The sequence below is a fragment of the Rhinichthys klamathensis genome, unplaced genomic scaffold, assembly GCF_029890125.1.
Source record: "Rhinichthys klamathensis goyatoka isolate OS25496 unplaced genomic scaffold, OSU_Roscu_1.1 h1tg000127l_1, whole genome shotgun sequence".
NCBI classification, from domain to species: Eukaryota; Metazoa; Chordata; class Actinopteri; order Cypriniformes; family Leuciscidae; genus Rhinichthys; species Rhinichthys klamathensis.
In genome coordinates this window covers 164330-190079 of record NW_026606664.1, presented here as the reverse complement: position 1 = coordinate 190079, position 25750 = coordinate 164330, and the positions used below count along the sequence as shown (strand labels likewise).

General features: G+C 37.9%; 1 protein-coding gene across 2 annotated transcripts; it reads right to left on the bottom strand.

The window, feature by feature from the left end:
* On the bottom strand, positions 1 to 25750 carry ankrd24 (ankyrin repeat domain 24). 2 transcript variants are annotated; one of them, XM_056256359.1, is made up of 23 exons: positions 25696 to 25750; positions 25310 to 25368; positions 19552 to 19682; positions 19354 to 19442; positions 19213 to 19277; positions 19075 to 19132; positions 18894 to 18964; positions 18622 to 18728; positions 17377 to 17552; positions 16864 to 16886; positions 16065 to 16151; positions 15111 to 15239; positions 14081 to 14200; positions 13714 to 13864; positions 13442 to 13605; positions 12216 to 12382; positions 9116 to 9819; positions 8692 to 9029; positions 7015 to 7248; positions 6749 to 6925; positions 891 to 1046; positions 365 to 430; positions 1 to 275 (listed from the first exon to the last, which is right to left on the bottom strand). In XM_056256359.1, the coding sequence occupies exons 2-23, from the start codon at positions 25343 to 25345 to the stop codon at positions 204 to 206; spliced, it is 3321 nt and encodes a 1106-aa protein (XP_056112334.1). In that variant the 5' UTR covers positions 25346 to 25368; positions 25696 to 25750; the 3' UTR covers positions 1 to 203. The 2 variants fall into 2 exon arrangements, with proteins under 2 accessions (XP_056112334.1, XP_056112333.1); XM_056256358.1 differs by lacking the exons at positions 25310 to 25368; positions 25696 to 25750 and adding an exon at positions 22475 to 22557.

Sequence of the window (25750 nt, the reverse complement as noted above, 5' to 3'; positions counted from 1 at the left end):
AGCGTTTCTCAGTGTTTATTGAAACGTGGTACAAAATTATCAGTCTTCTCCCTCATAAATCATCAGGTACAGGAAATAAAATCATCTCTGTCATGTTCCAAAACTACATCTTCTCATTCATAGTTTCAATGCCTCTCTGTGACGGTGCACAGTGCTGATACGCTTCGGCTCAAGGGTATGTATAGCTATTAGTTAAAAAGCAACTAATTTTGACCTTTATGTGTCATACGGAGGATTTGGAGCAAAAGCGCCTGAACTTCTTCATCCATCCGACCCTGTTAAGGTCAAAAACAGTTGCACAGATAAGCGTAGTATAAGACATCAGATGTTCCTATAGAAGTAAGGTTGGGTTTATGAGTCTCACCTGTACAGCAGCTAATAGATGAGAACGATATATAGAAACGACAGCCTTGTGTTTGCGCTCCCAGTCCTGAGCACAAGAAGAAAGAAAAGACTTGGTTATATTCATAAGTCTGGATTTAGTTTTTTGGGGTCTTTTAGAATAGTTTTTCATGCTTGAATGTTCAATATTTTTTCACATATTTTTCATTGTTGCAGCACCTCTCTTCCCAGTCTGGCAGTAACGCTGTTTTTAGTTACGGTCTCTATGAAGCCACACCTTCCAGAAAGCACTGTGTGTGCTGATTGGTCGGCTGGACCAGTGTGCTGTGATTGGTCAATCACTTCAAGCTTATTTTGAAAATATCACGCCCCTTTCAATAACTGTAAGTTTCAAACATACTTAAAGCAACTCAACCAGGCCTCATCACTTTTTTGTGTGCGTGTGTGCTTTGGGCGGGAATTATATAAATGAGGAATATTGTTATGTGTTCGTTCCTGGAAGAAAACTCAAAACTGATAAAGGGAGGATCACGTTATGCTTACAGTACCTGGACTTGCTGTGTAAGTGTGGTCACACGGTTCTGCAGTGCCAGCTGTTGTCCAGGTGTCCCTGAGGATGGTGGAGATTGGGAACGTCCCAGTGGGGGACTCAAAGCCCCCAGAGCCTCTTTCAGACGAAACACCTCCTTAGACAAGTCTGTGATCTAAGAAAGAGGAAAAAGAAAGATCAAATCTCCACATCATGGGTTTTTGCATCTGGACAAACATGCATGCATTGTGCATCTGGAACAGGTTTAGAAAAGATGTCACTGAATGTTAGATAAAGGTACAAAAATATAAATGTTTTACGTAACATGGATTTGATTAGATTTTTTTTTTATACAAAAGTCAGTAACTGCCCTCAAATTTGAATCTTTCTGCAAAAGAACGACGACCATATTAGCTTCCATACTAACCCACGATAACGTTCTGTTTATTATAAGCAGTTATGTCGTCTGCTGCTTTAAATGCTCAAGCTCTTTAAAGTCTGGTTGATTCTGATTGGCTTTCAATGTTTGTATCGTTCATTGGCAGGAAAAGCGTTCTGAAAGTGATTCCAATAATATCGTTCCTCTGCAGCGTTATCGTGATAGTTTGGTGTGGACCTATTCTCATAGAATAAAAATTATTATTATAACTGTTTAGTTATAGTTATTGTCCTTTGTGTGAACAGGCTTATAGGGGCGAGAAAGGCTATATAGTCAATTAATATTACACAAACGTATTAGTTCAAAAACTTAATTCGTGACTCATTTTCTCAATTTATTCATTCAAACACACTAATTCATTCAGGAATGAAACTCTATAAGTGAGTCATTGAATCATTCACTTAACCGATTCGTTCAATACCAATGATTTATTCAGTGCCACCACTGCTGTGTGTGTGTGTGTGGTCCAGGTAAACCCTGCGTTTTAAGGACATTTTTTGGTCCGCATGAGAAAAACAGCTTTTAAATGATGTTTTTTTGAAAATATAAGAATGGAGAAAGTTTTCTGTGATGGGTAGGTTTAGGTTAGGGGATAAAATATACAGTTTCAGGGTTTTTCCTGCATAGACAATTATGAGGCGGCCGCCTCCGTCAAATTTCGTGCCGCCTCCGCCTCTCGACAAAACTCGGACAGACAGTCACGTGCTCATATACACTTTTTCCACCGTGACAGTTCTGTCGCTATTCCCGCTTGTGTCCATTCTCTAACCGTGTAGTTTGCCGATAGTGCTGCACGGATCATAATCCGCGGGTCGAGCGGGCCGAGTAATAAAAACTAGAGCCCGACCGATATATCGGCGGGCCGATATTATCGGCCGATTTTAAGCTTTTTCCTAACTATCGGTATCGGCATTTATAATGGCCGATAAATGAATATTTTAAAAAAATGCGGGTGCGGTGATTCATGTAAGGGTGGCGCTGCCAATAAAGCACCTAAAAGCTGTCACAAGAACTGGCAAAAGTAATGATTATGAATACAACAAATATAGCAAGGAGACATTTTAATTGTTCATAATAAACAAGTGTTTTCAGTCAGTGTCAGCCAAAGATGAAGTTGACGATGCTGACTCGCGATCTTCAGTGAACGCGTGCCAGAGAGAAATGCACATTTCATACGATTACATGAGTCTGTCTGTCTTTCGTTTTGAATTGTTCTGTTTAAAAGTAGACATTTCAATATAGATATATTTCTATTCTCAGGTCTATACGCTGAGTTTCGGTTCATGAGACGAGCTCCAGTTCACCCGCAGGCGCCTCCGTGTCGAGATTATCTATCGTCTGCTAAATTTACTTCTTATAAATTAAATCCAGGCAAATGGCTGATGAAACATTGATTAAAATTAAGATACAATTAATACAAAACGAAATTCACTTTGAAACGAAAGGTTTTGTGCTTTCTGTTTGATGTCTATGTGAAAGTTTCAAAGCATTAGTGCCGCTTTCAGAGCGCTCACGTCCGTAGTGCTGAACTGTTGCGTCTGTAACATTGTTTTTTCCTCATAAATGCGAACACGAAAAATAAAATAAAATGAATATTTTATGTAGCCTGTGGAGACTGAGAGCCAACCCTTCTTCATCCGGTGGGTAGTAGCCTACTTGTGATTTGCGCAGTGTAATTCACAGAATTGATTTCTCTGCTACAAGCCTCTGTCACGTATTGTGTGAGCTTGTGACTATTGCAAGCGCGCAGCTGAGAAGTCCTGATTATATTGTCTGCTATATTTAGGCCTACTTCTTATTTATTAAGGCAATTGGTTGATGAAACATTGATTAAAATGCGTGGCGCGAGCGATCTCCGACAGTAAACTGATTCTGCTTTGTCTAGGGCAGGGATTCCCAAAGTGTGGTGCGCGCACCCCCAGGGGTACGCGAGCTGTCACCAGGGGGTGCGCGAGAGGAAAAATGCAATGGCGGTCTGTTTTTTTAAATGGGATTTTTCCAATACAATAAAAAAAAAACATGAACAGTAAACATTTCCTTTGTAATCGCTTATATTTTAAATAAAAAAACTATTATTTATTAGTTTTTAATAGAAACGTATAAGACAGCTGCTGTCTTCTTCTAAACACTGCTCTGCAACCGCTATGCTATAATATGTCACGTTATCAACTTCTAAATTCAAATGTGCTTTCGCGCGTTGGCTGGCGCTTAGCCAGTGCTGGCATAGCCTATATCACAACTATTGAGTGTTTTCAACCACATAATGTTTATTTTAAGTTTCACACATTTAAATACACATAAGTACTAGCAAAACAATGATTTTTATTTTGCTGATATCTATGGATAAGGAAATAATAATCCTTTTCATTATAAGATGACACGTTTTATTCATATCAGATAACGTTACACATGATTGTGTAGAACGTAGCTTCACATTTTACCCTATTCTTCTCCCAGTTCACCAGCCTCCTACGTTCATGTATTTCGTGAGGGGGGGAGAAACTGACGTGTTGTAAATCCAACAGATCCGATTCTTCTCTGAACTGTGGCACAAACTAACATGACGCCGCCCATCACGCATACAGCTCAACTAACGCAATCGTTATGAAGGCGTTTAAACAACACAACGCGTCCACTTACACATATTTGACAATCGGAATATCACTGTTTCATGTATAGCTAATACATTTTGTTGTGAATATTTTTGATAAAAAAGGAAAAATGACATAAAAGCAGATCCTCATTCATTCAGCGCTGTGTTGTGGTTGCGTTGTGTCCCGTGACAAGCAATGACGCGTCACCATGGAAACATTAAAGTGACAAATTCTAAATAACGGTCGCATTGGTGTGAAAGGGTTAAAGTCATGGTTAAAAGTGGAAGCTTGTGCGTAGCTTTGTTGCATTATATTGAAACTTTGTTGATGTTGTTATTGTCATGATGTGTGTTCTGGTTATTTGAGCATGATAAAACATGAGTCTTTATATGGCAATAAAACAAAGCTTTGTTGCGTTGTTTTTTTTTTTTTTTTTTTTTTTTAAGTGGGGATTGGGGGTGCGCAAACCCGGTTGGGACATAGAAGGGGGTGCGCAAGGAAAAAAGTTTGGGAACCGCTGGTCTAGGGTAAACAGCTGTTGCGCCGCGAGCAGTAACGGCTGCGTCCGGTGTAGACACCGTGTTAAAGCTCATTCTGCCTGATAACGCTACGTTACAACATCAAGCAATATTCCAAAAATGTATATAATTATAACACTTTATATAGGGCCATTTTGCATTAAGAGTAGCCTAGTTTCACGTTTAGTACATTTTGCTTACTAATTATTTAAAATAGTATAAAAGTACTGTACATATGTAATTAAAAAAGTTTTCATTATGATATTATTCATTTTACTTTAGTAAAAAGATCTGAGTTCTTCCTCCACTGGTAGAGATTAGAGGAATTAAGAGTAAAAATAGAAGATAATAAGGTTTTGTCAGTGACACTTTTTATATATTTATTGATACAAGTTATGACTAAATTAAAAGACAAAGTCGTCGTTAGTGAAGATTATGCAACAGTATTTAGAATATAATATAATATAACATGCAATGCAAACTAGTTTGGTTACAGCTCAGCTGTATAATTCTCATTCTATCATTCCCCCTGCCTCCATTACATATCTGTGTCACACAAGTGTTTGATCACCACATTTGAGTGATCATTGCAAAACGTGTTTATAAAATATATTTATTCTGTTTATAGCTACTGTGTAAAGTACCCATCAAAAGTTTGTACACACCAATAGGAAAGTGTCCAAACTTTTGACTGGTATACTGTACTATAATACACATAAATAATATTGCTACTGTATTATAATATACACATAAATAATATCGGCCGATATATCGGTATCGGGCTTTTTTTACTCCCTAATATCGGTATCGGCATCGGCCCCCAAAAATCCATATCGGTCGGGCTCTAATAAAAACATTCCATTCAATCGAGGGTGGTGGATGACAGCTAAATGAGTGTAATAAAGACACGGAACTCCCATCATGGTACCTAATGTACGGACGGTAACAAAGTTGCGCTGTTGAATCTCGCGCAGTTATTTATAACATTAATTATAGTTAAGAAACAATATATAGGCTACACACGACCAGAGTGCTGTTTTCCTGAATGCCATCACGATTGAAACCGAGATATTAATTTCATAACAGTTCAATAAACTAATAGTTAAAATTAAGTTACTTACATTTTTAGACTGTTTTTGTTCTGTTTTAGCAGCGAAAATAGTTCCAAACAACAGAACCATATCACGTCTCACAGCACTCATCCATGATTCATTACTGAATCATTCAGCGTTCTGAACTAATCGCTTGAGTCAAAGATTCAATTGCCCATTATTAAACCGCCTCATTCTGAATCAATCAGCCGTTTGAACGAATCGTTTACATTAATGACTCAATGACTCGCTCATTAAGACGCCGCCTGCCGCCTCCTACTGGCGGTTTAGTTTCAAAGTATCATTCTTTTCAACATTCCTTGTATATTCAAAAAATATTCAAAATAATCTCATTTAATACAGTTATAATTTTTCAATGTAAATTATTTAATTTGATTGGTAACAGCCTAGTGTCTTATTATTTTAATTGAATGTATTGATAAAATGTAAGAATTTTAAATGAAATTTAGAGCATACATTAAATAAAAGTAGGGGGAAAATGCCCTTTATAAAGGTACAAAAAATTATTCCGATAAGAGTGTTTTCAAAAATTAAACATTGACAATAAGTTTAAAGGGAGTAAAGCCTCTGTTTAGGCTATAATTTTTTTTTAATTTTGCCAAAAGAAGAACTTTTAATTTAAATAAATGTTAATTGTGTGATATGTTACCATATTATCATGCTTAATTGAATAATTGTAATGTGATGATCAGATGCAGATATCTAAATCAAAGAATATGGGTGGTTGGCGGGTGGATTATTATTTATTTTTAACAACAGATTCGAGTGACTCAAAGTGCACCAGATTAATGAATTTATCTTTAAAATGTACAAAATTGTACAAATGCTAATTTTTTGAGACAGGAATTTTGGGTTTTCATGAGCTGTATGCCAAAATCATCAGTATTAAAACAATAAAAGACCTGAAATATTTCAGTTGGTGTGCAATGAATCTAAAATATATGAAAGTTTAATTTTTATCATTACATTATGGAAAATAATGAACTTTATCACAATATGCTAATTTTCTGAGAAGGACCTGTATAGTCTTTCACCAGGAATTCTACTGTTGAACAGGATTATTAAAAAAAGTAGTTGAAATAATGTGGGCTGATGGCTTCAACGAGAGCATATACCATCGATTAATCTTGTAGCTCACAGTAGGGCTTTCTTTAATGGAATATAAATTATCGTTAAAACTCAATTCCCTTATGGAGACTCTTCCTCCCTCACACCTTGCGGTCTTTCTCTTTGACGAGCCCCTGCGAGTGCTGGATGTCCTGGTGCAGCTGCTGGATGTGGGTGGACTCAGCCTGAAGATCCGCCAGCTGCTTTTTAACCGTCTCCAGCTGAGATTCAGCCACCTGACGCTCGCTCTTGTTAAATAAAGCATCCCGCTGCACCTGGAACACCTGCGGAGGGACACTTTTTTAAGATATGTGCAAATAGGTGGAGTGGAAACTGTCAGAAACAACATCAAGGACAACAAACGCATACATACCTCAATGCAGGTCTTCTCATGCTTGCGTGCTAGATCAGCTAACTGGGCTGTCAGCGTGTTGATCTCAGCCTGTAGGGAGAGTCTCTGGGCCTCGTGGTCTTCTTTGGACACCAGTCCCTGTTCTGAAGCTTTCTGTGATCGCAGCTCTTTCAATTCGGTCTCTCTCTCACTCAGAAAATCCTGCGCCGCTGTCGCACTCTGCCGACTCTCCTCTAGAGAGAGCTCTAGCTCTGCCTGAAGTGAGGAAGAATCAAGCTTAGTATACCATAGTATACTCTTAAAACTAAATGTTCCAAAAGGGGCTTTTCGCTGTGATCCCATAGAAGAAATATTGGGTTCTCCAAAGAACCTTTTAGTGAACAGTTCTTAAAATAACCATTTTCTTTCTTAAGTGTGAGAAAGTAAAGAACCTTTTGTGCAATGTGGTTCCATGAAGAACTATTCCTTGCCTATAAAAAACCTCTGTTTTTAAGATTTAAGAATGCTGGTTTATTATTACTTACTGAATACTAAAACTGTATTTATTTAATAAATTGTATGTGTTTCTGCCACATGTCCTCATTATGTTGCAAGCTCACTGAAGTGCAGCTTTGTATGATGCGTTGAAGTAATTTCCACTGAAACTGGAAGCTAAGGCGGGACATATTGAATGGCTCCTCCCCCTTTTCAAACAGCCAATAGCGTTTAGTTTACCTCACAGACTGCAAGTCATACTTGACAGCACCATGGAAGTGAATCCGAGCGCTGATGATACATTGGATTCAATTGTAGAGGTGTGAATACATTTAAGCCATTTTATTCTTAACCAATGTACAGTTGGAAAACGGAATAAAACTCGAGCGTTTGAGCAATTGAAAACACATTTCCAACCCATATTGCTCCGTGACGTGTCACCGGTCGCTTTGGCCAGGTGGTATTTATAGCATAGGGGTCGGGAGTCCATCCATTTTAGCGAAAGTGAGACTGTAGATTTGAATGCTTATATCTCCTAAATGCGAATTTTGTCATTGTTTTGGAACACACCAGCTTATTCATAACCTTAAGGCTAACATATTCATGCTAAAAGCTAAAAAAACTTAAATTTTGATTTCAAGGGGCCTTTAAAATATATTCTTTATTATTAAAACTGTTATTTTGCATTCCAGTCAAAGTTTAAAAAAAATCATGGCAGTATTTACTTCCTGGTAATTTACCACACTAGAATTGAGTGAATTTTGGTAAGTATTCTGTCTAGTGTGCTCTGATGAACACTTCACATTTGGGCAAATGTAGGAAGTCATTCTGGTATTCTGTGCATTCAGAAAAATCCACATACTATTCACAGTATACATACTGCATTTCACTGACATTCACAAGTCCTCTCCCGTGGCCTCATGGGAAAGAAACTGTTAAACAGATTCGCACTCTCTCGCCAGCAGTAGGTACTTTACACCTACTTTCTTATGAATATGAACAGTACTACTCTTTTCATCTATTGTTTTTTTGATTACTATTCACTAAGGAAATAGGTATATTTGGATTCAGGGATAGCCATTTTCATTTTAGTAGCTTTGAGAAATCTACTTTACATAAGCAAATCAATTCTTTTGTGAATCATTTGAAGTGCATAATTAAAAAGAGCCGATTTCCAAAGAACAATTTATATGCAAATGGAATATAGCATCTTGTGTAACTCACCTTGACTTTATCATGTTCTTCCTTACTAACTGAGTCTTTTTGCAGCGCCTGCAGCTCGGCTTGCAGCCTGGCGAGCTCGGTTTGAGCATGCTCACGCAGCGCCCTCTCCGCTTGCAGCTCTTTCTCAGTTTGAGCTAACTGCTGGGCTACTGCGGACAGCGCCTCCTGGTGTTTCACCAGTGGTATTGCATCTCTCAGTTGTAGTACATCATGAGCCCGACTCTCTTTCTCGGCACACAGGCTGTCCAGAGCTTGTGCTGCCTCTTGCCTCGCAACTTCCAGCTCCTCCTTTATCGCCTCCAAGGTCCGTCCCCCCGGCGACAGATGCAGGGAGTGCTCTGATTGGTCGAAAATTAGTTATATTTAAAGGCTGGAATCAAATGGCTATTTCCAAGAGTCTCGGAGGGACAACAGGTGCACTCACCAGATGCAATGGAAACCTCTGAGCTCTCAGACGGGTCCTCGTCGTCCTCATTTTCGTCTATGTGGGAAGGGGGGCGGAGCCTTTCCAGCTCCAGCAAGGCCTGGTTGAGTCGTGTAGCCACGTCGGCTCGTTCTTGAGCTATCTGGTTAAGCTGAAGACCCAATGTGACCTGGACCTCCTCAAACCGAACTCGAGGGACGCTATCCTTCAACTCCCTCTCAAGTTCTTCCACCTGTGTCTGCAACCCGTTCACCGGCGCTCCCTCGCCCTCCTTACGCCCAGCCGTTTTGCTTTGCTCCAGGGCTTTTTCCAACTCTTCCACCTGCTTTTTGAGGCTCACAACTGTCTCGGTCTCCTCTTCTCCCTCTTTCCCTTTCCTTCTATCTTGCAGATCCGCCTCAAGTTCCTTTACCCTCTCTTTCAGCTGTTGGATGGTGTCATTGTCACCTTCCCTAAGCCTCTCCCCATCTTTCTTTTTTCTGGATAGCTCCGCCTCCAGCTCCTGCACCCTCGCTTTCAGCTGCTGAGTCTCCAAATTTGCCCCTTTCTCTGTGGCCTCAGAGCCCCGTTCAGGCTTCGCTCCTGCGTCCTCCACGGAGTAGACCCCTAAGAGCATCTGTTCTTTGAGTTCCTCTAACTCGGCCTGGGCTTGGGCCAGCTGTTCCTTCATTGCGTTTTGATGTTTCTCCTCTTTCTCTTCAGATCTGAGAAGAAAAGCAAACATTTCAATTACTTGACAGGATTCATAAGTGCATGAGAGGTGGATATTAGTTTAGTGCAAGTTCTAATATCTACCAACAACATTCTTTTCAATGGTCAATCTTCTCTTTACAAATATATATATATTTGTTAATTTTGAGTAAATATTGTGTAAAATAAGCGGTCACTTAAATTCAGCAATTTTGTTTTAAAATTTGTTTTGTTTGTCATAGGGAAATAACTAGAATAATAACAAAGTGCAGTAAACTGTAAAACTAATTGCACTACAAACCAGTGTGTTTATGATATATTTGTTTATGATTTTGATAATGCATTTAAAATCATATAATAACAAATACCAGTTTGCAGTATCAAGCAGCAGTTCTTGGACAGGTAAAATAACTGGAAGCGAATGACAACGAAAGCCTTGCAAATTCAAGTTACAAAAATTAGGTGGATAACATCCAGTAAAGAAACAATTAACATATTAAAGCAGCACTAAGTAGGAATTCCGTGTTTGTCAAACAGCGACCCCTAGAGTCGCTGTGGAGTACTTGTACTGTCGTGAATAGCACTCACGCAGAGATGGCTCGCACTCACGGCCGGATCCCCTCCCCCCTGTACACGGTACCTGTTCAGTAGGATGGACGCTGTAACGAGTGGAAATAAGGTGTGGCCCCTTTAAGAGCTGCGCGCGCCCTGTTTAACTGTCGGCAGTCTGTATTGTATGTGCGCCTCGAACACCACATGTATACGGCGCCGGGTTATTTCTGTTTGATGCTCATTTTATCAGAATTTTATCAGATCTGTTTTTTGCCGTAAAGCAATTCGTTACCTCGCGAGACCTGATATCACACGATACTTCCTAACACTGAGGCCGGCGGCTCGCCGGCCCAAAGTTGCAAGGGTGGTTTTGCGGCTCACAGGCAGGGCCGTTTGAAGGAATTTGGGGGCCCCAAGCAAAATGGACATGGAGGCCCCCCAAAGCCCCCCCCCCCCACACACACACACACACTTACACACACTTTATATGAATAAAAAAGGTTTACAGTGCAAATACTGCTGTTGCATACTGTGCATAAAAAAAATAAAAAATTACAGTGACATAAGCTATGAAAAAATCATGTTCCTCTGCCTTTTTCAGGTTAAATAATGTTTATAGATGGGTAAGGTTACAAATTATTTGTTAAGTAAAAAGACTGTTTGCTAACAGTTAAATGACAATTAACTAAATATTAAATAACTAACAATTTACCATCTTTTAATGATTGTTATTATAAAGTGTTACAGAAAACTTAAAGATATTAGCATTTCCATATTTTGATATTAGAAGGGAAGGGATGCTGCTTTCACTACCAATGCTTAAAAACATCCCAAGCTAATGTTTGATGCACGGAATTTATTGTGTGGTTTTCCTAACCCCCATTGGTAAATAGATTATCACGGTGGAATAACGTTAGTTATGCTATGCCACTTTCATCAAAACCTATTAGCTATAGCAATGTCATGTCATTAAATACGATAAACAGTGATTCTGGAACTCCTTAAACCGTTAAAAAACATATTACAGTATGTAACGTTAACCATATTCCGTCCGTTCGAAAAAAAATTTGCACTACCTGTTCGTTACAAGCAGCATTTGCCATCAGGCAGGTAGCTAAGATAAACATATTTTTGCTAGCCTAATGTTACCTGCTGCAAAATTACATCACTTGTACAAGACAAGTAGAGCTATTTTTATGCAGTGTAATTTATTACTTTACCACTATCTGGTATTTTTCTTAACCTTCTCGTCCTTTCTCTTCTTTCTTTTCTGGCTTCCTGAAGCATAATTCCGCTTCATGATAACTCCCGAGGAGGTTTGTATTTTGCCGGCAGCAGAGATCGCGTGGTTGGCTGCTGTCAGCGACTACTGAGAGGGGCCCCCTTGAGGCGGATTCCGATAACAGTGTCATTGCACTTTACTGCATTGACTAGCAAAGGGGCGCTCACAGTTTGTCGTTGCATTTTATTCTTAAACAGTCGTTGTCTTGGGGCCCCATTCCAGCTCGGGGCCCCAAGCAATTGCTTGGTTTGCCTGTCCTGTTCCGACGGGCCTGCTCACAGGCACTAGGGGGGTGCGAGACGACCACCATTCAACACGAAATCAGTAATATAAACATTACAATGACTCCAAAGCTGTTCAGTTAAGGTAAAAAAGTTACTTAGTTCACCTTTAATGACATTGCAAATGAGAATTCCTCTAAAACTACATCTCCCAGGTGAAAATGAACACACTGAATACCGGTAGATGTCTTGGCGACACGTACAGTATGTGCTATTAGTGATTACCTGAATCGGAAATAATCTGAATCATGTCAAGAAAAAGATTGATAGTCTGATTTCATTTTAACTACATTACCCAGGATCCTCTGCAATGCTTGATGCTTCAGTTGAAGCCTGGGTTCTGGAGTATTTCTCCTGAAGTTCCTCAAACTCTTTCCTCAGAGATTCATACTGAGCCGTGGAAACAAAATCTGGACCCGAGCTCTGCATATCCGTGTCATCCTTCTCAAACATCTCCAGCATCTGCAATGGAAATGTTTTATAGATTTCTCTTTAAAGACAGCACATATAGTTGCCATATGTTTGCCTCAGCCATTACCCTCATAGTGTTCCTTGATCTGTTTGTTTAACCCTGGACTTCAGTGAAATACAACCCAGTTTTTGAGAACTCTTGTAAACATTGATTTATGTTAAACATGCAGTTATAAGTATTCAATTTGCTACAAACAATTTCGACTGAGCTCATTTGCATGAGAAAACATGAGCGTGCTGCACGTTCCCCAAACATTTCTCACAAGGGCTTTGTAAGTGGAATGCCATATTAGCGCTTAGCATTACATGCCATGCTATTTTTACCAGAATATGCTACTGTACCACACTGATCTGATTGGTGCTATTATAATGTCAGCTGTGTTTTAGCTTTATAAATAAACTCTCTGCATCTTTAGACCATGAAACATGTGATTAAAATTGGGAGGTATGCGTCAACATGTAACGCCATCTCTATTTGGTTTGATCTGAATATCAAGAAATCTGTCTAAAGTAAAACAATTTATTTTATTCTTATGAAAATAAGGCACATTTTAGATTTTTTTTGCATCGTGACCTTTTTATGTTACATTTAAGCACATTTCCCACTTATACTTTAATGCAAAAAAAAAATCACATTTTCATTTGCGTAATGCTATAAAATAATGATGTATTTAAGCATTTATATATGTTTTTCAACGTTAAAAAAACCCCATTGAGAATCACCATTGAGAATAATAATAATACAAAAAGCAAAAAGTCTAGGTATATTACTATAATATGCAATTCACCACATTATATGCTGTAAACAATATGTTAAAATATGCTGATTCAAAGTGAATATATGAGCTATATATCCAGCATCAGGTTAACTGTGGTGCTTTATGAAGCAGGTCAGATGCAGTATGTGGTTAGCGCATATATGTCTGTTTTTATCTTGCACATCTGAACAACCTTTAAAAAGCTGCTAAAAACATCTATGTGTGTGTGTGTGTGTGTGTGTGTGTTTAATGCTTTGTCTGCATGTGAGTGTTTAAAGGAAAGAGGCTCTACCTGCACTTTGAGAACCAGGTCGACATTCTGGGAGGTCAGTTCCTCCACTTTTCTGCGAAGCTGCTCCACCATGGCAGGATTCCCCTGAGAGGCGCCCTCGTCCCGGTCCGCCGGCGAATCAGCATCTAGTCCTCGTGATTGCCTAGACAGCAACTTCTCTGCTCCTGATGACATACATATAAAAATGTTCAAATAATGTCCACTTATCAGAGTCTTTCCAACCAAACTGATGTTCATTGATCTTGATGTGTCAGGAAGTGTTCTCGGCTAACCAGGGAAGTCCAGCATGTCATCTGAGTCCTCGGCGTCTTCCGAGTCACAGGTCACGCCGCTCACCCGAGCCGTTCTCAACTCCTCCAGCTCGGCCAGCAGCCGGTCACGCTTTGCCTCAGCCTCGCTCAGACGCTCTCTCAGAGAGTTCAGCTGAAAAACAATTATCATTCATCAAAATCATTCAAATCTAGGTTGCAAAAAATCTTATGTTTTGATTTATTGGTGAGGACTCCTGCGGTTGACAATCAAAATTTTCTGAAGGTAAAGCATCCCCTTTAACTGAAATGTGACTTTTCAAGAGTTTCAAATTTCAATTTGTTCCCTGTCAGTGCTAATAAGTGTATTATAGTTAAAGAAGTGCAGTACCTCCTCCAGGGCAGTGGTGGCGCTACTCTGCTGCTGCTCCAGAACTTTAATTTTCTGCAGTAGGCGACCTCTCTCCAGTCTGAGCTTACGGATCTCTTCAAAGACCTCCTCATCCTCCGTCTGACACACAAACACACATTGCAACGTAGTCACATAGAAAACTGCTTTAAAACTGTGATTATTCTAAATTACGAAATGTGTACATTATTATAACCAGTGTTGGGGGAAAGTTACTTTTAAAAGCAATGCATTACAATATTGCATTACTCCCTAAAAAAGTAAGTAGTTGCGTTACTTAGGAAATGGAAAGTAATGCGTATGGAGAGTAATGAGTTTCGCTACCTTTTCTTACCTGGGCTGGGCTTGCTTGTCTATTTTTTTTTTAAACAACAAAAAAGTTATATTTTTTGGGGGGAAAAGGCCCTTTACCACCACACGTCAAATTAATTTCCTCAGGACGAAGGAAATGTAAATTCACGCCTGTACAGTAGAGGGTGCCGCTCAAACAAACCTTTTAGCTGTGCAGCCATTCTGGATTGCTATGGAAGATCGTTTCCGCCACAGAATAAAACATTTTAAAAGATAATTCCAAATTTTTATCTCACAATTATGAGTTTACATCTCGCAATTCTGACTTTATCTCTCAGAATTGCGAGATATAAAGTCAGAAATGCGTGATATAATCTCGCAATTGCGTGTTATAAAGTCAGAATAAGTCTGTCTCAGTCTTGTGAGATGATAATAATAAAGTGAGATTAAATACATAAAGTATTTAATAGTCAATAAATGGGAGAACAAAGTAACTTGCGATAATTATTTGAAAAGTAACTTTTTTGTTGTAAAAGTAATCCGTTACTTTACTCGTTACTTGAATAAAGTAATCTGATTACGTAACTCGCGTATCTTGTAATGCGTTACCCCCAACACTGATTATAATGTACTGTAACCGCTGACTATAGGTTATGTTGGAACAATTAGGGCTACAATTCATTAAAAGCTTTTAAAAGTTTTGACATTCGTTGCCACTCACAAGGTTCTCAGACGGGGGACGTTGGGTCCTGGGGGCGGGAGAAGGTGGAGAAGGGCTCTGGGATTCAGGTGATTGTGTAGGGTCAGGGGGAGGTGGCATACTTGAGGCGTCTGAGGAAGGGGGCGGGCCCTGCAAAATTATTATGCATAAGCCATGCATTTGTAAGTGAAAACAATGGGTGCCATTCAATAACCATGTGTATGAAACTAGGGCCCTATGATTTCAGTAATGCAGAAAATGCAGACTGAATCACAGAATACAGACATAAAAATGGAATTTACCGTATATTTAAATTTAACCGTTAAAACCAGAGAAATAAAAATTCAAAAAACAGAATTTGTGAAAAAAAAAAAAAAACAGATTTCATTGAACAAATTTGTGCGTGAAATCTATGTACGAATGTTTTCACACAAAAAAAACATGATCATCAATAACTTTCAAATTGCCGGGAAAGCCCTTATATGGAGATGGTCTAGGCGTATTTTATGCAAATCACTAACCTTGGGCATGCGCTTATTTAGAATATTCCAAGTTCATTAACATTAGAATGAGGTTAAGAACAAATTCACCTGCGTAAAAACGGGTTATGAATAAGCCGGACATTTTGTTTGCGAGAAGTTCTCCTGTGCGCATAAATACGAATAATCCATGAAATTATTAACTAATGAAACCCACTGTCATGCATTTAAAGGAATAGTTCACGCAAAATGAAAAGTCCATGCTGTTATGGTGTTTATTTGTCCTTTTCAAGCTTTACAGTCCCTTCATTGTTGGAATAGAGCAGTATCAACATTTATTAAAACATCTAATTTTATGTTCCACAGAAGAAGAAAAGACAGGGTGAGTAAATGATGACAGACTTTTTGGGTGAACTATCCCTTTAAGACAAATGAAAAAAAAAAAGCGTTCTTTTTTTAGCAATGTTTCACGGGATCCATGAATCCCATGTTGTACCTGAGCAGGAGATTTAGGAGGAGGAGGGGCTTTCCTCTTGCGGGGAGTGGTTCCGCTAGATGGGGGATTGGGAGTGGGAGGAGCCTGCTGGTGTGGGCGGGGTTTCAGGATGCACAGGTTAGAAAGCAAAGCAAGTAGCAGCAGTGTTAGTCAGATTTGTAACATACGCTTCTGTCTTCACAACGTCGATGAATTCTTAAAGGTGAAATGCATTCTTTTGTGATGTTAAAGTGAAAATTGGATTAAATGCTTTCTCCTATCCCAACATGCTGAGACAACTATATGAGGTGTGGTCACATTAGCAAAATTTTGCAGGCAAAAAAGTCCATTGTCAATAGTGTAGTGATGTATAAAGCACAGCTCACACAAGTCATTCATGAATTCACTTGACCAACTTAAAACCATTGCGAAATCTGTGTGGAAAAGTCATTTCCCCTCAAACAGAATTCAAGATTTCAGGATTCCTATTAAAATGACTGGATTTCGGCCACAAAAATTCGCAGAACAATGATAAATGTGAATGCATCTTAAGCCAGAAGTTTAGGCAAGAAATTGGCAATTCAGTCTGGTGGCACAAGGGGCGCAAAAGTTACAGACTTCACCTTAAAATCAAGCAGTTTAGATAATAGTTAGTCTAAGTTACTCTAAGTTGAATTACAACAATATTTGTGAAACATTTGTATTTTACAGCAGCATAATGCATCCCTGACTGTCTTTGAAGGTTTTCTGTGGTTTAGTTATTTGTATGCATGTGATAAAGTGTTGGAAGTAAAAAAAAAAAGCCATTAGTAAGAATTACCTCCTCATTCGAACCCTCAGCAGCTGGGAATGCACAGGACAGAAATAAGAAACAGACAGCAGTGCGGTGAGACTTGCACACACCACTCCAAAAACACATTGTAAACCACGTTTAAACACATAACTATATATAATCTTCCCGTTCCACCACATGTTCACTGTTGCAGTAAAAAAAAAAGAGGCAACATGAAAGCAGACAGGCAGCACATTTATCACTCTGTCAGGTGGTACGACCACAGGGGCCCTTTATTAACACTGGGATCCATTTCCATCTCAGTCCGACATATGTTTCCAATCAGCCTTTGTAACTCGAGTTAGCAAACTTCTCTATGTTTTCATCCATTGACCCAACGTAACATCTGCTTTTTAGTCTCTCCTCTCAGATTACGAGCGTATCCAAGTGGAGATGGGGCCAGACATCAGAGGCGAGGGGAAGAAGAACCACCAAGCTCCAGATGGCCCCTCTCTCTGAGGAATTAAAGGTGAGGGCTAGAGTAGATGTGTGTGTGGTTACCTGCGGTCACGCCTTCGTTCTGCAGAAGCTTGGTTATATTTTGGTTGCCGGCAGTGATGCTGTAGTGGGCGGAGTTATGTCCCAGGGCGTCGGTTAGGTGTGGGTAAGCTCCGCCCTTCAGTAACATCTCTACAGTCTCCATGCTGTCACTCTCGCAGGCCAACATCAACGCTGATCTGCCTCGAAACCACATGATACCACACAGGACAATAGAGTGCATTAGTGCACGGGTTCCGTAAGTATATTTTCCATCCATTTCTCCCATAGGGATTTTAAAAAAGTCTTCATTAAAGGGATAGTTCACCCAGAAATGAAAATTCTGTCATCATTTACTCACCCTTATGTTGTTCCAAACCTGTATGAATTTCTTAGTTCTACTGATAAGCTATTTTTTTGAAGAATGTTGGTAACCAGACAGTTGATGGGCCCCGTTGACTTCCATTGATGTCAATGGGGTCCAATAACAGTTTGGTTACCCATTTCATTTCTGGGTGAACTATCCCTTTAAAGTGTTTTAAGCCAACCACCTACGAGGTGAATCATAACATTACAAACATTGATTTGAAGCAGAAAATAAAATTAAAAAGCAAAAATATAAAGGTACAAGGAAAGAACTACAATCCCATAAAGCATTGCGAACAGCATAAACGAATTAAAAACAGACAGAGAAATATAAAACTTCTCAAAAGGACTAAACACAACAACAAAAACAACAAAAAACATTTTTATTTTATTTCATTATTTTTAATAGTTCTTTGCTGTATTTTCGTTTTGATCAATTGTGTCTGTGTGAGAAATTAATAATACAACAATTACATTAAATACACGTCTGTTGGCTTTTCACTGAAGTAAAAGTTATCAGGAGTTATTCTTTCATTGTGATTTAAACCAGCGTTACTTTAGTATTATTTATATACTATTATAGTATTTAATAATAGTTTGAATTAGCCTTTATTTTTATATAATTAATAATTTTTCATTTTAGTTTAAGCTTATGTGCTTTTGTTATTTTTATTTTTATTATTATTTTTATTTCTATTTAGCTTTAATTGATTTTTATTTCAGATTTCAATTTTGAAATTGTTTATTGGAAACAACATCTAATTTTCTTTTTAAGTGTTTCATCTAATATTTATATTCTATTTTAGCCATGCAGTATTTTGTCCTTTTTGAAAATAAAACAAAACAAAATAAAATTTTAAAGATCCTTCAAATTTTATACCAGCTGTTTAAAGCATATCCAACCTGCCCTGGTTATCCTGTATATTAGGATTGGCTCCTCGTTCCAAAAGAAAGGCACACAGCTCGACTCTGCTCATCTGGGCCCCCAGGATCAATGGAGTTGACCCATCCTACGAGAAAACAGGAAATTCAACCCTTTAGAACTACATTTTCCACTTCCTGTCCTCAACATTTGGTGGATACGCCGATGCATACACTAATAAAAAGTATATCTTGAATGTCACTTCACATACAAAAGTAAATGATCTTTTCACATAGTGTTCAAATGAACTTACTCCATCTTGAGCGTCAAGGTTGGCTTTAAAGTCCCACAGAATCTCAGTGCAGGACAAGCACCCACTTACAGCTGCACAGAAACAAATACGTAATGAACCAAAAACAGCTTCCTATTACGCACAAATACAACGTTTTGTATAATGTTCATATGTTTGAATATATTAGAAGCGTTTTTATTACCAGCATGGTGAAGGGAAGTCCTCCCGAAACTGTCCGTGGAGTCGACAGGCATCCTCTCCTACAGGACGAACATTACAACTGTACATCAATATTAGCTCTATTTTTCTTGGACTATGGGATTATGTTCAAGACTCCTACCTGAAGAAGTCTCTTTAGACAATCTGACTGTCCATTCTTGGCAGCAAGATGGAGAGCATTAAAACCTACAGAGAGAAACCAACAGATCTCATTGAAATCTATCAATACTTCCATTGGTAAAACTAGTCGAGTAAATCGTACCTGTGCCGTCTGTTACGTTGATGTCCACCCCATGAGAGAGGATGACCTCTAGACAATCCAACCGACCTCGAGATGCACAAAGATGGAACCTGTGAACAATGTTTTTGATTGTTGATGTGTTTTTTTTTACAAGAATGTCACTAAAGCGAGGCCAGAGTATAGGTTTAACATCTGAGTTGAAATCAATAGTCCACTCACGCTGATTTGCCCTCCGTGTCCAGTTTGGACGGGCAGAGACCTTTCTTCACCAGCAGCATGGATACTTTTTCCGGATCATTCTGTTCAACAGCCTGCAACAATCTATCATCGGTCTTACTCCAGTCCTGACTCTAGAAACACAGAGACACAAACTCACAAATACACATCATTTATAATAACACATTTAACCGTATAAAAGTTTACACCATCTACAATTTACTGAAAAAAATTACAAACAATTTTAATTATACATGACTTTACCATCTGTGACCCAAATCTACTGCATAATCTTTTACAAACATAAACTATTTTAAAAAGTATCAATTGTGAAACTATTATATAACTATGGAAGCTTGTTTCCGCCACAGAATGAAAAATAAAAAAAGGTAATTGCGACTTTTTATCTCACAATTCTGACTTTTTTTCTCACAATTGCGAGATGTAAAGTTAGAATTGCGTGATATAAAGTCAAATTTTTTTTTGATATAAAGTCGTAATTGCAGGTTATAAAGTCAGAACTGTGTGATATAAAGTCAGAATTGATTGATATAAAGTCGCAATTGCGTGTTGTAAAGTCAGAATTGCGTGAAATAAAGTCGCAATTGCGTGTTATAAAGTCAGAATTGCAAGATATAAAGTCAGAATTGATTGATATAAAGTCGCAATTGCGTGTTATAAAGTCAGAATCATGAGATTTAAACTATTCTGAGGGGGAAAAAGTTAGTCTTTTTCCCCCCTTAGAATTGGCCTGATAACTTGCAATTACGAGTTTATATCTCACAATTCTGAGAAAAGATGTCAGAATTTCGAGATATGAACTTGCAATTATGTGTTATAACGTCAATAAAGTCGCAATTGCGAGATATAAAGTCGCAATTCTGAGATATAAAGTCGCAATTGCGAGATATAAAGTCGCAATTCTGAGATATAAAGTCGCAATTGCGAGATATAAAGTCGCAATTCTGAAATATAAAGTCGCAATTGCGAGATATAAAGTCGCAATTCTGAGAAATAAAGTCGCAATTGCGAGATATAAATGCGCAATTCTGAGAAAAAAAGTTGCAATTCTGAGAAATAAAGTCGCAATTCTGAGAAATAAAGTCGCAATTGCGAGATATAAAGTCGCAATTATGAGAAATAAACTCGCAATTGTTACAATTCTGTCTTTTTTTCTCTCGCAATTGCGACGTTATTTCTCATAATTACGACTTTATATCTCGCAATAGCGACTTTATTTCTCAGAATTGCGACTTTATATCTCGCAATTGCGACTTTATTTCTCAGAATCGCGACTTTATATCTCGCAATTGCGACTTTATTTCTCACAATTCTGACTTCATATCTCGCAATTGTGAGATAAAAAGTCGCAATTATTTTTTTATTTTTTTTTATTCAGTGGCGGAGACAAGGTTCCATATTTAACTGTTCAAATAGTAAAAATAAAGATTAAAACAAGATAAATTCTCTTTATTAAATTCAAAATATTAAGACATTTTCTTTATATATCTTTATTTTATTCCACTGGCAAACAAAATATTATCTTGTTTTAAGTATAAACAAGTGCTGTCAAATCGATTAATCACTATTAATCGCATCTAACAGAAAGGTTTTTGTTTATATAATATGTGTGCTTATATATTGTAAATATATATATACTGTATATATAAATATATGCATACATAAATTGGTGTGTACACACACACATATACATGTACAGAATATATATATAAATATAATAATATATATACGCACATTTTTTTTTTACATACTAATTTGTTCTATTGTTTTAGTTAAATTGTGACCACATTGTACAAACTCTCCAGTTCTGTTCTGACTGAAAAATTGCACGTTTAAATTTTTTTTTTTTTTTTTTAGTTTTTACTTCATCGAAATATTACGAAACTTGGTGAAGATTTTGGCACTTGCTATGTGAACACAAAAAAAATCATAGACCTTATTTGAAAAGGTTAAATGGTCCTGGAAAAAATAAGTCACACTTGTGACTGGTTCAGGCTCAAAAATGACTGCGTTGGAAATTAATGGGAGACAAATTTCATCTAGTGGAAAAGTTTGGTACTGCGCCCAAACAAAATCTTCCTAAAAAATTTTTTTTTTGAGATATCAACCTCAAATGTGGAACACAACTTGTTTAGATGTATAGCTTTGATTTTCTTAGTTTTAGAGTAAAACATGTTTAGGAAAATATATAGGCTATTTCATATATAATTTAAAAATAGTATTTGTGCGCATTTTTCATAATAAACTTAAACTTCTATAACTTTTTTTAGTTTCACTTTAAAAAAACAAACTTTTTTTCATATCAAGATCATCTGCTAAGTGTCTTCTTTCAAAAGCGACCAAACTAATGTCTATGCTCCAAAGCATTCAAGATTTATGACAGTTTAAGTTGGACTTTTTTTTTTAGGTCTATGAGACCTCTCAAAGAGTGATTCACGGGTAATAAATTGATCATAACTATTTGATAAATATAAATTAGTCCAGTAAAATACCCTAAAAATACAAATAATTAAATAAAAAACATCGAACTGTAATATCGAACATTTCATTGAAATAAAAAAAATCTATCATCAGAGGGAGGCATTGTAATCATGTTGTACCAATTTCATTCGACTCATTCTAGTTACACCGCGACCCCATTATTGTGCAGATTTATTCCTGTTTTAGTTCAGTTGTGAGTGACCATGTTGTACAACTTTGTTCCCTCATTTTCATTAAATCAAAATATTTCAACATGGCCACATTTGAACTAAAAACAAGGGAACATATTCATAACTCATAGGGAAACGATATATTGTTTTGCTTCTCAAGTACATTTATCTTGTTTTGAGGATGTTCAGATATATTGATTAAGAAATATTGTTGCAATGCAGTCTCCTGTTTCCATGTGTATGGCTGTACGTACCGTAATGACACCGTAACACATGCAGAAGCGTCTCATTGGGCTAAAGACGACATGAGGATCCATAGAGCTCAGAGGACGTATGAAACCTCTGCTTCTTTCCACGAGCCATCCACACTATGTGCTCTCAACAAAGACCCTGAATACTTCCACAACAAAGTTCAAATGAACTGAACATTCTGCCAAAGCTGTCACAAAAGAGCCAAGGTTAAGACTTTATATCTAATCTGTCGGTAACAACGCGAAGGCCTAAATGCCACTGAATATGTAACTCTGACTATATATCCAATTGCTGAAATCTGTCCTGCTTTGTCGAGTGCAACTCTTGCTATGCTGTCCTGTTCTGCTGTCTGCGGAGATATACGACACACACTGCAGTCACTGCCTGGCACGCACACACCTCTCTGTCCCGGTGTCCTTCTTTTTGACTCTCCATCCCAATTCTGTCTAACTTCTCTCTCCTTCTAATTTACCGTTCGGGCCAATCGTTCTCTGGTCCCAAAGCTACTGTATTAGCATCAGGGGGTGAGAGCTCAGCAAACACGAGAGAGAAATACGCAGTCAGCAATCAGACTAAATGGAGGTATAAAAATAAACAGTCTAGTGCACACTAGTGTATCACTTTCATGCTAACTCAGTCTGATTAAGTCATTTCCTGTGATGATGTGATGCTGTAGAATAACAGTTTTGTGTTTTTTTAGTCAGTGTCCAAAATAGCTTTAGCAAAAACAGGCATCTTGATGCATCTTTCTCTTTATAAATATTGATGACTCATCTTTTTCACACAAAGGTGTAGCAATAATTTAGTTTTTCACACAAAGGTGTAGCAATATTTTAGGTATGGCAATATTTTTGACCATACCTAGAGATTGGCATGGGGTACTTTCCATAAGATCATCTCTCAATGCAAATCAAACCAGCTATTAGGCTAACTGAAATAAAACCGTGCCAATCTCCAGGTATGATGAAGGGTATGTGATGATGTGGGGCTATTTTAGTTCCAAAGGCCAAGGGAACTTTATCGGGATGCATGAAATAACTGGCCTTTAAAAAAAAAACTAAAAAAACCTGCCTGCCTCTATGGGAATTTAACATAGGGGTGTCCTGACTTATGCACCCTGTATTTTAAGGAAGAACATTTATTTATTTACGAAACATTATTTCCTTTTACAAAGAAAATTGGGGTCCTTAAAGGTGGGATTTTTCCTCATTTTTTTATTTAAGGCATTAAGATCAATTTCCAAAAGATGATTTTTTTTATTCCTCTTTTTAGTCAACTTTAGCATGGGTGTGTTCACTTATGCTAAGCACTGTGTATATATATATATATATATATAATTTTTGTTCATAATTTATATACTGTATATACACTCACCTAAAGGATTATTAGGAACACCATACTAATACTGTGTTTGACCCCCTTTCGCCTTCAGAACTGCCTTAATTCTACATGGCATTGATTCAACAAGTGCTGAAAGCATTCTTTAGAAATGTTGGCCCATATTGATAGGATAGCATCTTGCAGTTGATGGAGATTTGTGGGATGCACATCCAGGGCACGAAGCTCCCGTTCCACCACATCCCAAAGATGCTCTATTGGGTTGAGATCTGGTGACTGTGGTGCCATTTTAGTAAAGTGAACTCATTGTCATGTTCAAGAAACCAATTTGAAATGATTCGAGCTTTGTGACATGGTGCATTATCCTGCTGGAAGTAGCCATCAGAGGATGGGTACATGGTGGCCATACATGGTCAGAAACAATGCTCAGGTAGGCCGTGGCATTTAAACGATGCCCAATTGGCACTAAGGGGCCTAAAGTGTGCCAAGAAACCATCCCCCACACCATTACACCACCACCACCAGCCTGCACAGTGGTAACAAGGCATGATGGATCCATGTTCTCATTCTGTTTACGCCAAATTCTGACTCTACCATCTGAATGTCTCAACAGAAATACTCTTTCCCATTCTGACATTCAGTTTGGAGTTCAGGAGATTGTCTTGACCAGGACCACACCCCTAAATGCATTGAAGCAACTGCCATGTGATTGGTTGATTAGATAATTGCATTAATGAGAAATTGAACAGGTGTTCCTAATAATCCTTTAGGTGAGTGTGTATATCAATGCAATATATATATATATATATAATTATTATTATTGAGTAAAGGTGTTTAATAAGAGCCAACCATCCAGAGAAATATAACTTTAACACACTCTGATATATTATCTTTCCATCATTGACTTTATGACCCCAGCAGCAGAAGCAGCAGAGACGGTTTCCCTGTGGACATCTGACCCAGACATGAGGCTCGAATGAAAGATAATATTAAAACAAAGAGAAAACAAGCAGCTCACTTTCTCTCCCCTACAGCGGGTCATCTATCTGTTCATCCCAACACAACTTCAAATCTGATACACCACCTCAGCAGGGGGAAAACACACACACATTTCGTCTTTACACAGTGGGATTACATCCAATAACATAATGTTTTATGAATATTAAAGAAGATGAAGAGCCATAAAAGCTTCCAATGCTAAATGAACACTCAAAACAACGAAGACCGCAGTATATACTCAGTCTGTGAGTGAGTGTGTATGAATTTGTTTCAATAATTGAACACTATCGAGGTCTCTGGTTACAGGTGCCGTCTGCAGGCTGGCCTGCTCCTCTAATGGTAAAACACATTTACCGATACAAAGCAACAAGTCTCCAAAGATACTCAAGAGATTTAACAGCTTAGCTAACAGTATATAAAACAGTTTCGCAGACATAATGGCTCGGATTAATGGTCAAACATAAGAAATCTAGCATACTTAGTACGTGACAGGCTCTTACCTCTGTCTTCTTGAACTTTGCTTTTAAGGTTTTCATCTTGTTCTAAAGTAGTTCATGAGCTGTAATGAACAAAACAACAAATATTTTTATTAGAAAATTAAAATAGTCTACTGTTTTACACACACGTGCTTGTGAAAAGTATTATGTAGGCCTAATGTGAATAAAATAATTCTGTAATATGTTCAGTAAGTCTTACATCGAATCGATAGAAATTTTGCGTCGTAGTTTATTTTGTATCATTATTTATTTTTTGAATTATCGCTCTTGCTCTAACCACATGTTTGAAGAAGACTCAACTCTAGGAAGCATATAAATAAAGAGAGAAGCTTTATAGAGTAGGCAGTAAATAAAAGATAAATGTGCAAGATAAATGCACAATGACTTACCTTCAGTGTCTGATGTTATTCTTTTGCTTTCCTAAGGTCTGCAGTATGAGATCTG